This window comes from Alnus glutinosa, chromosome 6 (assembly GCF_958979055.1).
Source record: "Alnus glutinosa chromosome 6, dhAlnGlut1.1, whole genome shotgun sequence".
NCBI lineage: Eukaryota > Viridiplantae > Streptophyta > Magnoliopsida > Fagales > Betulaceae > Alnus > Alnus glutinosa.
Window position 1 is genome coordinate 29,322,364 of NC_084891.1, and position 16,477 is coordinate 29,338,840.

Sequence of the window (16,477 nt, forward strand, 5' to 3'; positions counted from 1 at the left end):
CTGGAATCCGGCAACGTCCTGTTGCCGTTGCCGGATTCCGACAAGAAAGTTTGACTGGATCTAGCCAAAATGGCCGAATTCCGGCAGAAAACTTGCGGTTTCGATCGGATCAGGTCATATCCGGCCAGAATCTTCCAGATCCGGCTCGATCAATGGCAGGATCCGGTCATATCCGGCCACTAATCCCGCTGGATCTCGACAAAGAGCCGGCCAGCCATTTATATTCCGGCCGGAATCTGGTGGCCGGCATCCGGCGTCGGCAGTATACCGACGACTGGATGTTGTCGGACTCCGGCCCGGTTGGATTCTGACGATTGACAATCGCTAAATTCTGACAATCGGATGTCAAACGTGCATGTAAGAACGAATAGTTTAATTTCGAAAAACAATTTACGGTTTTAAAAATCGTAAATTATTTTCGAAAATTAAAGAAGCTTTTACGGTCAAACTGAAAATGATTTTCATTGACCATTATTTTCGCCCCTACTAAACACCATAAAGTACTAAAATTATTTCTTAGAAATTATTTTACGCCGAAACAAACGGAGTAGTAGTGAAAATTTAAAATCCTCTTTTCTCTTACACAAAAAAAAAAGTCCTCTTTTCCTACCACGTGGCATTTCGAGATTGGCCTTCTTGAACAATTTTTAACGATGCGTTACCATATCAGCAATTCTGAGATAAATTGACAAGCGTCACTAGACACGATCAGGTACTTCGCGACACACAAGAAAGATTCTGCATTCATCTTTCTCATGAGCCACCAACTATAAACAAATATCCAAATATCAGATAAAACTGAACTCCTTCGTGAGCCACCTCTACCCCGTGTCTCCCACTCTCTTTTCGCCAAGAATATATTACATAACATGTTTCTTCTGCCACCGCCACTCCCAACTCGTTTCCCGATAGTTCCGTTAACTTCTCCAATACACTTCCGCCACTACTATATATTCCAACCGCCACTTCCCGTCACCGCCGTTACCACCGCCGCTAGCGAAACAACCTCTGGCTCTGTCTATGTTTCTGTTAAGTCATCGAGAAAACTTGACGACGACAAGGACGACGAAAACGACCTCGTTTCACTTCATAACAATCGCTACGACTTCACTCCCCTCCTCAACTTCCTTTCCAGTTCTCCCACTACCACCAGCAGCTCTAATTCGGGTTCGGGTTCGGATCCTCCGACTTCGCTAGAACCGACCGAGTTCCATCTCGCCGAGACGTACCGGGCCGTGCCGGCCCCCCTCTGGCACTCACTCCTCAAATCCCTCTGCTCTTCATCCTCCATTGGACTAGCGTACTCCGTCGTTTCGTGGCTCCAGAAGCATAACCTCTGCTTCTCTTACGAGCTGCTCTACTCAATTCTCATCCACGCGCTGGGACGCTCCGAGAAGCTCTACGAGGCGTTTCTGCTCTCCCAGAAACAAACCCTAACCCCGCTGACCTACAACGCGCTAATCGGTGCGTGTGCTCGCAACGACGACCTCGAGAAGGCGCTCAATCTGATGTCTCGGATGCGCCGAGACGGTTTCCCATCGGATTTCGTCAATTACAGTTTGATAATTCAATCCCTTACCCGCACTAACAAGATTGACTTGCCGATTCTGCAGAAGCTTTATGCCGAAATCGAATGCGATAAGATCGAGCTCGATTGCCAGCTTCTGAACGACATTATTGTAGGTTTCGCAACCGCCGGCGACCCGACCCAGGCCATGCATTTCCTTTCCATGGCTCAGGGTAGTGGCCTGAGCGCGAAAACCGCAACTCTCGTTGCGGTTATATCCGCCTTGGGGAATTCGGGTAGGACTGTGGAGGCCGAGGCCATTTTCGAAGAGATAAGAGATGCCGGGTTGAAGCCGAGGAGTAGGGCTTACAATGCGCTTCTCAAAGCGTATGTGAAAGGCGGTTCTCTGAAAGATGCCGAGTCGATCGTATCGGAGATGGAGAAGAGCGGAGTTTCGCCAGATGAGCATACCTACAGTCTCCTCATTGATGCGTATGCAAATGCAGGACGGTGGGAAAGTGCGAGAATCGTGTTGAAAGAAATGGAAGAGAGCAATGTACAGCCTAATTCATTTGTGTATAGTCGAATTTTAGCGAGTTATAGGGACAGAGGAGAGTGGCAGAGATCGTTTCAGGTTTTGAGGGAAATGAAGAGTAGTGGAGTAATGCCTGATAGGCATTTCTACAACGTGATGATCGACACATTTGGCAAGTACAATTGTCTTGATCACGCTGTAGCTACTTTCGAACGGATGCTATCGGAGGGGATTCAGCCTGACACGGTCACGTGGAATACGCTTATCGATTGCCATTGCAAGGCAAAGCGGCATGATAGAGCAGGGGAGTTGTTTGAGGAAATGCAGGAGAAAGGGTATTCGCCATGTGCCACGACATATAATATCATGATCAATTGTTTGGGGGATCAGGAGAGGTGGGAGGAGGTGAAGAGCTTGTTGGGGAGGATGCAGAGTCAGGGGTTGCTGCCAAATGTGGTGACCTACACCACGCTGGTTGATATTTACGGACGGTCAGGGAGGTTTGATGATGCGATAGAGTGCTTGGAGGACATGAAGTCTGCGGGGTTGAAGCCGTCATCGACAATGTATAACGCCTTGATCAATGCCTATGCGCAAAGGGTATGTTTGTTGTTGACTCTATATGTTCTTGTAATTTCGTTATACATTCATCTTCTAACCAATTTACTTTTAGTGAGTATGTGTTCTACAAGCAGAGAATAGATAGAGCATACATTGTTTCATGCATAATGTGTCAAACCAGCAGTTGCATCTTACCTGATTATCACACTGATACACCCACTTCAGGTTTTATTATTCTGTGAAACCATGAAATTCCTATTATGTTATTTTGTTGTCACATGTACTCTTGTTTTGAAATGGCCATAATAGGATAAGATTATAGGTTTCTCGTGTTCTCTGTATCCTTTGACATATCAAAATGTGTGTTAATTTTGTTAATAGCATCTTCTATACCTGTACCATATTGAGAAAATTCTCCTCTTACTTATTTTACTTTCTCCCCTCTGTTTTATCCCCTGCCTTCCCTGCCTGACAAGGATTGGACGTAATGCCCAGCCCCACTCCACCTCTTTATCACCTGAGCCAAGACCCAGGGGCTAAGACATGTAAAACCAGAAGTAACATTTTAGGTGATCATTCCCACACTTTGCATTAGGTTATCAGGTAGACCATGAGATGGCTTAACTTGATTTGACGGAGTCATCATTACTAGTGCCCTAATTTTTTTGTGGCTCAGTGCCGAAAGGATATCAAAATGTCACTTATTGACCATCTTTCTTACCATCTTGAGAAAGCTCAATATAATCTCAGAATTTGTCAGTAATGATGACTTTGTCAAATATCATCCCACAAAAATCACAGGTTACATTGAGGCTGTACAAGTAAATGCTCAAAATTCCATTTTCTTCCAGAAGCTTTAACACAACATTTTTTTGTTTCAAAAAAAAAAAGAAGCTCAAGTATAAAATGGGTATAGCAGAGAATCTCTTAAAGAATTACTAATAAGCTAATGAGCTACCAGCCCTAAAAGCTGTGCTTGTACTTGGGGCTGCCAGTTTTACCTTTCCGAACGAATATGTTCTCTCTCTCTCTTCAATTATCTGATTGGGAATGAAATTTTTTGTTGAGGATGCATTTGAATCTTCAGTTCCAATTTTTGACAGGGCATGTCTGAGGAAGCAATAAATGCATTTAGGGCCATGATAGCAGACGGCCTGAAGCCCAGTCTTTTAGCTCTCAATTCATTAATAAATGCATTCGGCGAAGATAGAAGAGATGCTGAAGCCTTTGCTGTGTTGCAGTACATGAAGGAAAATGTATATTACCATTCCATTGCTTTTACCCAACTGTTTGTATATTTTGAGGTTGCATCGGTCTTGCCATCTTACCACATGTTCATTGTGATCCCCATGATTGCAGGACTTGAAACCAGATGTGGTAACATATACTACGCTTATGAAAGCTTTGATTCGTGTTGACAAATTTCATAAGGTATAAATCCATTATTTTTTGCTTTAAAGACCCATCCCGAGGACCCCTTGCTGCCCTTTTTTTGGGTTAGCATCCCATATGGTCCTCTTTATCTTTTTTATGTGGAGGCATTTTAGATTTCTGGGTGCCTCTTGCCATTACTTGTGGCCATGACCAAGTCCTCCGCGTTTCTCTTTTGGCTGTTCAGTATTTCTAGCTTAGTTACTGGGGTAGCAATTGACTACTTTCACAAGAAAAGTTAGAAAATGATTATGTAAAACGTTGTTATTTTCTACTTAAAATAATATGGACTTGGCAGAAGCGTTTTTTTACAAGCAATGTGTAGGGATTAGTGGAGTATTTTTTTAATTTTTTTTTTCTTCTATAAACAATATGTAGGCAGCATACCAGGGTTTGTGAACTTGCTAAGCCACATATACACTAAACAGCCATCACCTGTCTCATTATGGTTTTACCGCATCATGGACCCCAATTTTGACTAAAGGACCTACATTTATGTAAATTTTAACATTTGATTTTTATATTAATTAAGGTTTCATACATACGGCTGCATCTCTGATTCCCTTGGCTTTGGCTGTTTGAGTAGAACTACCAGGCTGAGAATTTTTCAATAGAGAAAAGTTACTGAAAGGAAAATTGACATTGTATGTATTGCTCTTTGCTTCTGTTTTTGCTAAAGCAAGTTAATTGATTCTATATCAGGTTCCAGGCGTGTATGAAGAAATGATTTTGTCTAAGTGCACTCCAGATAGGAAAGCTAGATCAATGTTACGATCTGCTCTGAAATACATGAAGCAGACAGTGAAATCATAGTTGATGGGAAACACAATCAAAGCAAAGTACAGGACTGTCATGTTTGATCTTTTAGTTATCTATTTGAGGTTAGTGTCGCAGTCTTCAGCCTACATTTCAACAATATGCTGTGAATGGAGAAGTTTCAGTTTTGCTAAGGGAATTAAAATCTTAGAGAGTAAAGGACAGAATCTCAGAAATTGGAAATTCTGAAATCCAAGGATAAGTCCTGTTATCATTTTTATAAAGCATGGCATGCTATGAGGGCAATGTTGCAAATCCTGTTTGTATACTAGAATCTCCTATACCAAAGGGTTCTTTTTGTCTGGCTTAAATGGTTTTGCAGGAGATATTGATTCATGTTCATAATCATCGTCAGAAAGAAATCTATACTACCAGGGTTGTTCAGGAGTTCAGCAACGCCAATGAAGACCACACCATCATCAGAACTCCCACCAAAGACTTGAAGAACCTCCTATACTACCTAATACCTCCTCCCCCTCTCCCATTCCATTTCCTCGAGCGAGGTCATAATTTTTTTTTTCTTCCTCAGATGCATTGCCCATGTGTTAAATATGCTGTTGTATTATACAATTTTGTCAGGGATAATACAGAGGAATATTAGTAACAGTTTCTGGACCAGTTCACTAATTCTTCACGTTGTCTTGTAAATGGACGAGCGGCAAAAAAATTGGCATAAATCTTATTCTTCATCAATTGGAGGGTCATAATTTTTTTTCACAAGTTTCCCAGTGTAAATTCAAAGTTGGACTACTCTCTCTTTTAACTAATGCAAATATCTGCCTTGCTGGCAAAAATGCAGATTAGATGCAATGATGAGAATGCAATAGACTTGGGGAGGGTTTTTCCCCCTTTATTTATTTATTTATTTGTTTTTTTGTTGGTGTGTGTGTGTGTCATTTTGACTAGTGGTAAAATGGGTGCTAAAAGGAATTGTGTCTGACATTTGGTGAGCTGCTACAATACTCACCAAATGTAAAAACAAAGCATTTTTTAAATTCTAATATTTTCTCTCATTTAAATAAATAATAAAGAAATATTTGATATAGAATAGTAAAAGTTGATAGTTAAAATAAAGAGCTCGATGTAAGTGCTTCAAAAAAGTGAATAATTAAAATAGAAAAATACGATTTTTTTTAACTAACAAAAAGTAAATTTGCTTGTATTTTTATAAGTTTTGTTTTCTTCACTCATTGAGCTAATTGTGGTTATTATTTCTACCAAGAGAATGGAATTATGCCGTTGCAATAAATGTATTTCATTGCCGCTGTGATTTTCCATTTTCCCTCTCTCTCTTTTGCACTTAGCAAAATATAAGGCTTAAATTATAATAAGAATGTACAACAAGTGAAATGGATAAAATCTATTTCATCGTTCAAATTAAATTTTACATATTTAAAAGTGCATATCTTACTACAAGATGTATAAATGTTATGACACTATGTATGCCGTTGAATGCAACAAAATAAAATGTGGACGCTTTCGCAACACAAGCCCATGTCAACAACGGCAATTAATTCTCAGAATATGTTGTTCTACAAATCAGCAATTACATTATGGGTAAAAGAATATTTTTAATATCTATAGATACAACACTATCTCTATTATGCCCCATTCATCAAGCTAAAAATGTCATAGGGGAATGGCAGAAAGAACTGGTCTACTAGACTTACTTTTTGAAATTCTGGAGCAGAACATGAACAATAACAATACAGAGGATAACAAGAAGAGCCTGAAATACGTTCTTATCTCTTGCATTCCAAGCTCAAGCACTTCCATCTTCTTCCCATATCTGCTGCTCCTCTCCATCAAGTACCCATCAAGATACTCATCGATGGATACCCACTTGTCCAACTTGGAAGCAGACACCTTTGGATCAACTTCACCAAGATGCAGTGGACCCAATTTGAAAATGCTAAAAAACGCAGCAGACCAGTCGTCGACAACTCTCTGAAACCCAAAAAGATCTAGTTAGAGAGAAATATGAACCTATCAAACTCATTCTTAGGGTCTATTTGGGTTTACGATTTCAAAACATGCGATTTTTAAAAACGCAGTTTGGCCTTTAAAATAGTGTTCTAAAAAAAATTCCCATTTGCCTACGATTTAAAAACAGATTTTTCTACGTTTTCAAATCACAATTTTTATTTATTTAAAAAAAAAAATTCACTCCCAAACTATACATTTTCTGCAATTTGGTTTAAAATCAAATTTTTTGTCTGCGAAATCACATTTTCTGCAGATTTCCTCTCCTCAAATGTTATTTCTGTTCAGGAAACGCAAAAAAACAATGACAAAAGGGGGTAAAAGGAAGAAGTTAACTAGACATTGGAGCAATCCATACTAACATACATTAAAAGTAGTGAGGTCAGTGGGATTGAACATTTTAAAGCAGTCTTGGGATGAGGCTGCTCCGTCTCCATATATCTGTCAGTCAATGCAAAATATTCCAATGAGTCAAATTGCTCTAAGCAATCATAGGATGAGAGTTCTGATTTCACAAACCTCAAATGTGAAAGACATGGGCACCCTCGCAATGTCGTACATGTAATCTGTTGCTGTCCCATGTGCCAGATACCTAATAATAAGGCAAAGCTCAAACTCGTGGAAAGATGTAAGTAAACTTTCCATATTCTTAATGGCTCCTTTTGACCTTATGAATTTGAGCACTCTCATGTAAAAAGTGCCACACATCTAAAACCATAGCAAAACATTAAACAAGTAGAAACAATTGTAACAAACGTGTCAAATTTGTGTTCTTAATTGGCTCTTTAGGATGTGCTGAATGTCGGCACTCCTTAGCTTGAAGGCCATGCATCTTGCATTTGACTTATGCAAGGATGGGAGATAATTGTTTTCACCATCTTTGTAACAACCTAGGGAAAACGTTAGCTACGTTTGTGCTATTACTCCAAAATAATAACGTTAGCTACGTTTGTGCTATTACTCCAAAATAATTAGTCAAGTTACAATTGGAGGCTTGTGAAATCACTTATAATGCTCAGTTTCACAAAGTAAATAATCAATGTTGAGTTTAATACCCATGAGTAATTTCATAATCCACCCACCCAACATAGGACTAACTTCTGGGGTGTCACAAATTCCCCCACTCAAATCCCTGATGTCCTTATCAGACCCCATGTCATGTAGTACCTCATTTCTATATAGTGTTACTAGGTTGCTCTGATATCATTTTTTTTTTTATAAGTAATTGCAATTTTATTAAAAAAAACAGCGTAAGGCGCCCCCCTAATACACACGGAGTATGCCTCACCACCGACCCGACAAGAAGAAGCCCACAAAACAACCCAACCTTAAGGCCCCGAGAAAACCACAAAAAGACTAGTCAAGTTACAATTAAAGTCTCCTTAAATCACTTATAAAACTCAATCTCACTTAATAAATAACTAATGTGAGACTTAGCAATCATGAGCACCTTTATAATTCATCCACCCAATGTAAGACCAACTTTTTGAGATGTCACAATCCTAGTAGCCGAATTCTTGATTCACTCTCTAAAGTCTTTGTCTTAGTTAGCCTCAAGGCAATTTGTCTACATATGAATTCTCCTCAATCTAATGGAATGTTTTCCAGTGGTCATAGTTTTCAATATAAGTACTACTAACCCAACAGAGCCTCCACCAGATCCAATCATGCAACGCTTTTGGCAATGGTGACGGTTCACTTCTTCAAGCAACAACTTCATCTGGTGTGCAAAAAATCCATCAGGTGTAGTGTTTTTATGGTCGTATGGCATAAAGAGTGCCTGCACAAACAAGTAACTTAGGAAGTTAGCCATATGCAAAGTATATAAAATGCAAAAGGTAATTAAAAGGGAAAAAGAAAACAATCACATAGCATTCTAATCAATGTATTTCAATCTATATAAAATCAGTACTTCTAATTCATACTCCAGGAGTGGTTTGAGTTCCCCTATATGAGGCGTTGACAATCCAAGTTTCCACTGATTGCATCAAACAAGCATGATCACAAATGGGCACAAATTCTGAAAAATGCAATCTATGCAATCGTTGATTCCTTCCATCGGCCATAAGGGTTAAAAGGCACAAGTATCAACTTATTTCCTCTCTATTATGTGAACATGAAGTCTGTCCAATCCAAACATAATATACTTGTATTTCATAAATCCATATTTAATGCATATATGTAAAAGCATGCAATACCTGAAAAGAGCATTATGAAAACCAAATAACTCTTTTCTGGTTTAAGACTAAACATTACTTTAAGGCTGATAAAGTTAGGAAACATTGGCACAGTGGTGAAGGAGATAATAAGCGTATTTGTTGCATATATATTTGTCTGGTCAAAGATTGTCATATGGAAATATCATATCAGATATGAGTGAGACTTTGGATGGCAATGACATAAAACTGAGCTGAGACAAGTCAAGCAACTAATCAGTAGTTGAATTCAGCCTCAACTCATATCAAGCTAGAATCAATATCACAATCAACCATTCAACCCAATCTCAACAAGCCCCACACATGAACACAGTCTCTTATCACACAATGAGGCATGTCCAGAATAATAATCAAGGTCAATAAACAGCATTTTCAGCACAGCTTGTCGTGTTTAAGGGCCATTAAAGTTAAAATTACTTGATTTAATGACTTACAACATCGAAAATAAAGCTTTTTTTCATTCTTCGTCTTCTTGAAAGGTGGTACAGCTTAACAAAATGACAAAATTAACAAGAAAGCTAACACATGAATAGTTTGCAATTATTTGATGGCAAGATCCTGCACTTTTTTAGTGGTATAATCGGTAGACTCATTACATATTAATATAAAACTTTTGAAGGCAAAAACTACTTGTGCAGTTAATAACAGCCAACAGTGAATATTAACTCAGTACAACTTACCTCCATTCCAGAGTGCACATTAATCCATACATGTGGATCAAAAGAGAGGGCAAGTTTCCGCATTATTTGAGTTTCAGGCTCACTAAAAGGAGCGGTTCCAGGGTTTTCCTCATATGGATCATAATCCTGTAATTGGAGAACTGCAGAAATAAGAAAGACTGACGCAGAATACCATAACACTGACTATGACAGTTGAATAATTAGGGGGGGGGGGGGGTGCGTGTGTGTATGAGAGAGAGAGAGAGAGAGAGGATACAAACGCTAAAATGATTAAACCTAAAGCCTTATCCAATGGTGTAAAATTTTCTGTAAATCAATTTAAAAGAGGGTTTCAACTTAAAATATTTACCCAATTAATGCATAATCCCCCAACAAACTTAATAAAATGTATGCACACATACAGCACAATAAGGGGTATACAGCATAATTCATATAATAGGATACAAGTGTAGAAAATGATAGGGATGATGGACCTTTTCCTTCTTGCCCCAATCTACACTCCAATTTCGGTTAAGATCAACTCCCCTCCCTGCCAAAAAATACAAACTTCAGCATTTCAATATCTTTTCAAGTGGTCATCTAACTCTTGAATAAGAAAAATAAAGTGCATGACCATTTCTCCTCTCACAAAGATCTCCTGCTTCAACAAGCTTGCGGCCATTCAAGTTTTCCATTGGCACTGCCTGACATATCATAAGATATTAGCATGCCAAAGTTCCCCAAAGTATTTCCCCAAAAATAGTAAATAAACTCGCATATCTAACAATTTAAATATTTGGGATATACCACTTATGTCCTTTTATCACTACGCTCCTAAACGCCAAAAAAAGCTACCATAAAGTTCTCTATGATCAACTAAGTAACAATGAGTAATCTAATAAGCATGTAAGGATATATTCTCCAGGAGCATTTAATATTATTAAGACTTATATATTGGCACCAGCACTAAAGCTATTCAATTCACTCAGCGACTTTAATTGCTACAACAGTCAACTCAGTGTGCTTGCATATAGGCACTGGCATTGGTAAAGCTACGTTATCCTGGTTCCTATGGCAGTAAGTTGCTCATGTGGATGAATCATAATCGAATTCATAAACAATTCAATTTTCTCATCAGAAGTAAAATACAGCTACTATAAACTGTTATAGTTACCTTTATGATAAGCTTGTCAAGGGTACTGTTTAGTGAAGCTGGATCCATGTTGGGTAGAAACTGCTCCTCGCTTAAGATTGACAAAATCCGGAAAGCAAGTTCAGATGTAATGAGCTCCCTTCCATGCTGGCCAAAACTCTGGAAGACAAGGAATCGTCTGTCAAAAACACCAGCAATTACCAATCTGAGAATCTATTCACTACATAGTGAAAATAAGATTTCCCAAGTACATTGTTATCTGTTACTAAGATCGATAGTTTACCCTGAACGCCAGGATAAAACTAAGGCCTAACAGGCTACTGCTTAATTATATAAAATCTCGTTAAAAGACTGATCCAACACAGGCAGAACACGTCCATGGAAGACTTACAAGAAGGACCCGAAACTTTGACCCGTCATTATTCTCTCTCCTTCCCCGGCAATATGTAACCACTGAGATCTCTGCCTGGTAGCCCTTATTTCTAGATTTAATTGTTTCCATCTGTTAAAAACATTAGTAATCAGAAATCGAAATCAAGCATAATGAGTAATTCAGGTAATCATAAGCAACCTACAGTGAGTTTGTCGGGGTGACGATGGACCAAAGCCTTTATCTGCTCCATCAAATCCCCACTGCAAAATTCCACAGAACAAACAAAGAAAAGAAAAAATTAACATCCTATTTGCTAGATTACGCATTATCCCAAAAGCTCAAGCTGGCCAGAAATGATCTTCGCATACAAATAAACTGGATAAGAAGGTTCTTAGTTCCTAACCCACATAGTCAATTTTCCTTTTTAGGGGCCAAATACTTTAGTAACGCCAGCTGAATATATGTAAATGAAAAATTCAAACATTCAGGGTTTCAGTTCCTACGATTTCTCAACAACCAAATGAAGCATGAAAACAATTGAGACCCAGATAAAAATTATACAAATTCAACCAAAAAAGACAAACTTGGCCCATGAAACCGTGTTAGCTTTACTACCCATTTCCAAGATTCAAACAAAGTACAAATTTTATCGAATCCAAACTACCAACTCAACAAAGCCCGTTCTTTTGACCTGTAAATTCTCAAGAAACAAAGAGCAGAAATAGAAAATTTCGTCATCGAAAAACTATCCCACTAAAAAGCAAAAACAAAAGGGTTTCATAGGGAATCACCTGGAATGGTAGAGATCGCGGTTGATGGGCGTCGATGACGGCGGGGTGAGAATTTGTTTCCCATTAACGACCAAGACCAAAAAAGCTGCATATTGCAGGAAAGCAAAGAAGCACAAGCTAATCGATGAAGAGGATGATAGAGACATGACACGACGACCCATGCCAAGAGAATCAGCAAAAACAGAGGAACAAAGAGAAGAAGAAGAAGAAGAGGCTTCTGTTTTGCTTTCTTTGTTTTCTGTTAATTTTTGCTTACATCAATGACCAATCTATGATATTTCTCGCCCATGCTTCGAGCTGCGAATATAACAAAAGGCAAAACACAAATAAAATTAAACAATTTGCAATGATCGTGGATAATGAAAAGTTGGAGACAGAACGTGTGGATTTGTCAGCTATTGTCTCGGAACTTTTCCACGTTCAACGGTCTTGAAATTGGTAAGACGGGTTTGCAACTATTGGAGTTTTCACTTCATCAGAAGGCAGAAGCTTCGATAACGCGTTCGATCCCATCGAAGCTATATGATCGGCTATTGCCTGTTGGCCTTGTGGAGCCTGCTTGGCATCGAAGCAAATTAACGATAGCGTGTTTATAAGAAAAGGAAGGAAAAAAGATGAGAGAAAGCATGTATATTACAAACTTCTATTCTAATGGAATGAAAGTGTAGCCTCTAGTTATCAATTTATTTGTACACCAAGGGCATGTACAAATAACACATTTCGTTTGTATAAGACCCGATTGACCAATTCGATACGAAAGAGTTAATTTGGGCTGGATTGCTAGTCCAAATCATATATTATGATGGCCGGAGTGAGCCTATTAGCAAAATTCTTCAATCACAATGGGAGACACGATAGAAAGGATAACTGATATGTCATATCATCTTAACTGTCTTGTTATTTCTAACAAATAATCAACTGACACTCTTAATATACTAGTATGCATGCACCACCACATGACGGTCGAAGAATGATAACGATTGTAGCCTGTCAAGAGACGAAGAATTCAATACTACTACTTTGTCAAAGTCATACCTTACCAGCAAGGGACATCTAGCAAAAGTCGTACCTCGTAAAAGGACATGAATTGAACGCCATACCTAGTCAAGATCGTGCCCTAACAACATTTGGCTAGGGTCAAATGAGAAAATACTCTGTATTAGTAAGGAAAGACTTAGTCATTTCAGGTACATACTCTCAATACCTTACGAGTATTCTTGCATTCTCCTTTTCACTCATCCATCAAAGAAAAATCATTATTAATCTAAGCATTTGAGGTATCCCTACCAACACTTCCAACAAATCTCCGAGCTCATTTATGATGTGATCCTAATCTATAAGGATAACATCTATATCTAAGTAAGGGATATATCTAATAGGAGTAGTAGAGTTTGAATAAGAGTCTTATATCATATAATGAGAGAAGACGAGTAGTAGTATTTATTTATTGTTATCTTGTATTGCTATAGGATTCTATCTTTGAATACCAATAGGTTATCTAGCTTAATTTATGGGATAACTCTATCTGAAATAGAGTTACACTCCTATAGAGAGTCTGCTAGCTTTATTGTGTATTTAAATGAAGGATTATGGAATAAATGTTATATTGAATTTTGTTAAGTAAAATACAGTCTCACTGTGTTTTTGTTAGAGTTCTTGGCTCACTCGAAACAGCCAACCTATCTATTCTTGTATTTTGTATTAATTGGTTCACATCAATCCATCTATCTTTTACAAACATTCGTGGTCTGGAGTTGGTTGTGTAATCAACTACATAAAAAATAACAAAGTTTTTCTGTAAATTAGGTTTGGAGAAATTTATCTAATTCAGTCTATTAAACTTATAGGGAAAAATCATATTTAGCCCCTAGGTTTTTATCTGATTTTGATTTAATCATTAAGTTCCTAATTTTAAGAATAATATCCTTAAGTTTTGCTTATGTTTTAAATAGGTCACTATATTATTTTATCGTCAAAGTTAACGGTTTACCATATGTCATATATGTTTCATTTAATACGTGAGCATTCACTTCAACAACATCGGCAAGTGCCGCATCATTAATGTATATTAAAGAACCCACTGTGCAAGTGTGAGTCCATGGGTGTAGAGTTCAAAAAAACTAAAACATATATCTTAGGCCCCAGCCGTCATAAACCCATCTTTTTTTGTGATCTTTTGTTTTGTTTTTGTAAATGATTTTTTTTTATTAATATTATAAATTACTTGTACTTGTGTTCCGGTGGCATTACATTGAGCTTTGAGTTGGATGTTAAATTGTTAACATCTTAAATGAGATATGTGTGGTAAACAAATCATTAACTCGGTAAAGAAACACAAGGACCTATGTTTAAAATGCATGTAATTTTTATATGTATTTTTTTTAATATGTATTTTGAATTCTTACTAAAGAATTAAATGAATTTTTAATTATTTGTAAATTAATATAGAATGAAAAGAAATCAAAACAATTGACATGTTCTAGCGTGTGATAAAGTTCTCTATCATGTGATAAAGAGAATCAATTATTTTTGTTTATTTTTGGATGAAATGAAAATGATCTAATTCTATTCTCTCTCTCTTTTTTTTTTGAAATGATCTAGGTCGAAACTGACTAGAAATTTAATTTTGTGAGCTGACAATGTACGTACGGGATTTATTTAAGTACTAGATGAATCTTATGCGAGATCTATGTTGTCATATAATATAGAATAATGATAGAAAAACACCAATTACGCACTCTCTACACATCAATTACTCATATGGGATGAGATCCATACGGTGATAGGCCCACCCCATGTGAGCAATTGGTATGTAAAGAGCATGTTATTGGTGTTTTTCTAATATATCCCTATCATATATAAGTACAATGGCGTGGAACATAGACTCGTATGGGGCATGGGCCCTACTAATATGATAATGCCTTCCAAGTCAGCAACCTAGCTGGTTAGTTGATCAACCATTCATTGCAAAGTTTTCCATGACATATTTAAATGTTAAAGTGAAAATATAACATATTTAGATTAGAAAGACTTTTATTTTTTTATTTGAAAGTGTTGGTACAGTTTCCGGTATGGTGTGACTCTGCACGTTCCTTTGATGTTCTTCACGCTTCTCAATAACTCTGCAAAACAACAAAACCTAGGGACCCTTCCGGGGGTCCCGCTCCGATGCCTAAGTTAGCTTCTGTGAAAGAAATAATGCTCTATGCATAAAAATTGAGACTTAGTTTATACCTGGGGTATGGGCCTATTTATAGGCCTAGAGGTGGAATCAAACCTGGATTAAGACTCCTGCTCCTTGTTGATCTAGAACTGCTGTCCGAGTTCTAATTGGACTTCAATCCTTTACTAGACTTCTAATTGGATATCTTCTTAGACTTCTGATCTGATATCCTCTTAGACTTCTGATATGATCATTATTCTTATCTGATCATTATTCTTATATGTTTGGACTTTATTAGACTTTTGAATCTTTGGATCGGGTTGAGTGGGATTTATCCCCAACAGTTACCCCCCAATTCCCTTATCCAAAGCTTGCTTGAATAATGGGAATTCCATGTCTAAGGAAACCCGATCTTTGTCTCCTTCTGAAAACCTGCTAACCTGCAAAACCTGAGGGTTAAATCTTACCCCCCATTACCTTCTTGTTTTTCCTTAGGGTTTTCTCCCTGTCTCTTGAAAAATCTGCAAAACCCGAGGGTTAAATCCGACCCCCCGAGAAGTTTATTCTTGCTCTCGGCTAGGACTGATCCGGGACTCTCGGCTAGGACTGATCCGAGAGTTTTCTTCTTGGTCTCGGCTATGACTGATCTGAGACTCTCGGCTAGGACTGATCTGAGAGTTTTCTTCTTGCTCTCGGCTAGGACTGATCCGAGAGGCTCCTTCTCGGCTAGGACTGATCCGAGAAGTTTCTTAGCTAGGACTGATCCGAGAGGCTCCTTCTCGGCTAGGACTGATCCGAGAAGTTTTTTCTTGCTCTCGGCTAGGACTGATCCGGGACTCTCGGCTAGGACTGATCCGAGAGTTTTCTTCTTGGTCTCGGCTAGGACTGATCCGAGAGTTTTCTTCTTGCTCTCGGCTAGGACTGATCCGAGAGGCTCCTTCTCGGCTAGGACTGATCCGAGAAGTTTTTCTTGCTCTCGGCTAGGACTGATCCGAGAGGCTCCTTCTCGGCTAGGACTGATCCGAGAAGTTTTTCTTGCTCTCGGCTAGGACTGATCCGAGAGGCTCCTTCTCGGCTAGGACTGATCCGAGAAGTTTTTCTTCTTGCTCTCGGCTAAGACTGATCCGAGAGGCTCCTTCTCGGCTAGGACTGATTCGAGAAGTTTCTTCATGCTCTCGGCTAGGACTGATCCGAGAGGCTCCTTCTCGGCTAGGACTGATCCGAGAAGTTTTTTCCTGCAAAAGAAGCAACATCAACAAGTTCCCGGTCCCTAGACCGAGAACACTCCG

General features: G+C 38.4%; 2 protein-coding genes across 3 annotated transcripts; one reads left to right on the plus strand and one right to left on the minus strand.

Moving 5' to 3' along the window:
* Window positions 1-774: 774 nt before the first annotated feature.
* Window positions 775-5,468, plus strand: LOC133871077 (pentatricopeptide repeat-containing protein At5g42310, chloroplastic). Of its 2 annotated transcripts, XR_009900820.1 has the most exons (5): window positions 775-2,642; window positions 3,707-3,859; window positions 3,963-4,034; window positions 4,737-4,915; window positions 5,173-5,468. XR_009900820.1 is itself a non-coding variant. In XM_062308435.1 (4 exons), the coding sequence occupies exons 1-4, from the start codon at window positions 870-872 to the stop codon at window positions 4,845-4,847; spliced, it is 2,109 nt and encodes a 702-aa protein (XP_062164419.1). In that variant the 5' UTR covers window positions 775-869; the 3' UTR covers window positions 4,848-5,468. The 2 variants fall into 2 exon arrangements, 1 of the variants encoding a protein (XP_062164419.1); XM_062308435.1 differs by having other exon boundaries at window positions 4,737-5,468.
* An 877-nt stretch (window positions 5,469-6,345) lies between these two features.
* On the minus strand, window positions 6,346-12,671 carry LOC133871274 (metallocarboxypeptidase A-like protein MCYG_01475). Its single transcript, XM_062308681.1, has 11 exons — window positions 12,026-12,671; window positions 11,437-11,494; window positions 11,253-11,363; window positions 10,883-11,020; window positions 10,343-10,412; window positions 10,203-10,258; window positions 9,730-9,855; window positions 8,474-8,613; window positions 7,353-7,425; window positions 7,200-7,274; window positions 6,346-6,797 (listed from the first exon to the last, which is right to left on the minus strand). Exons 1-11 carry the CDS (start codon window positions 12,184-12,186, stop codon window positions 6,480-6,482), a joined length of 1,326 nt encoding a protein of 441 aa, XP_062164665.1. The 5' UTR covers window positions 12,187-12,671; the 3' UTR covers window positions 6,346-6,479.
* Between the last annotated feature and the right edge of the window lie 3,806 nt (window positions 12,672-16,477).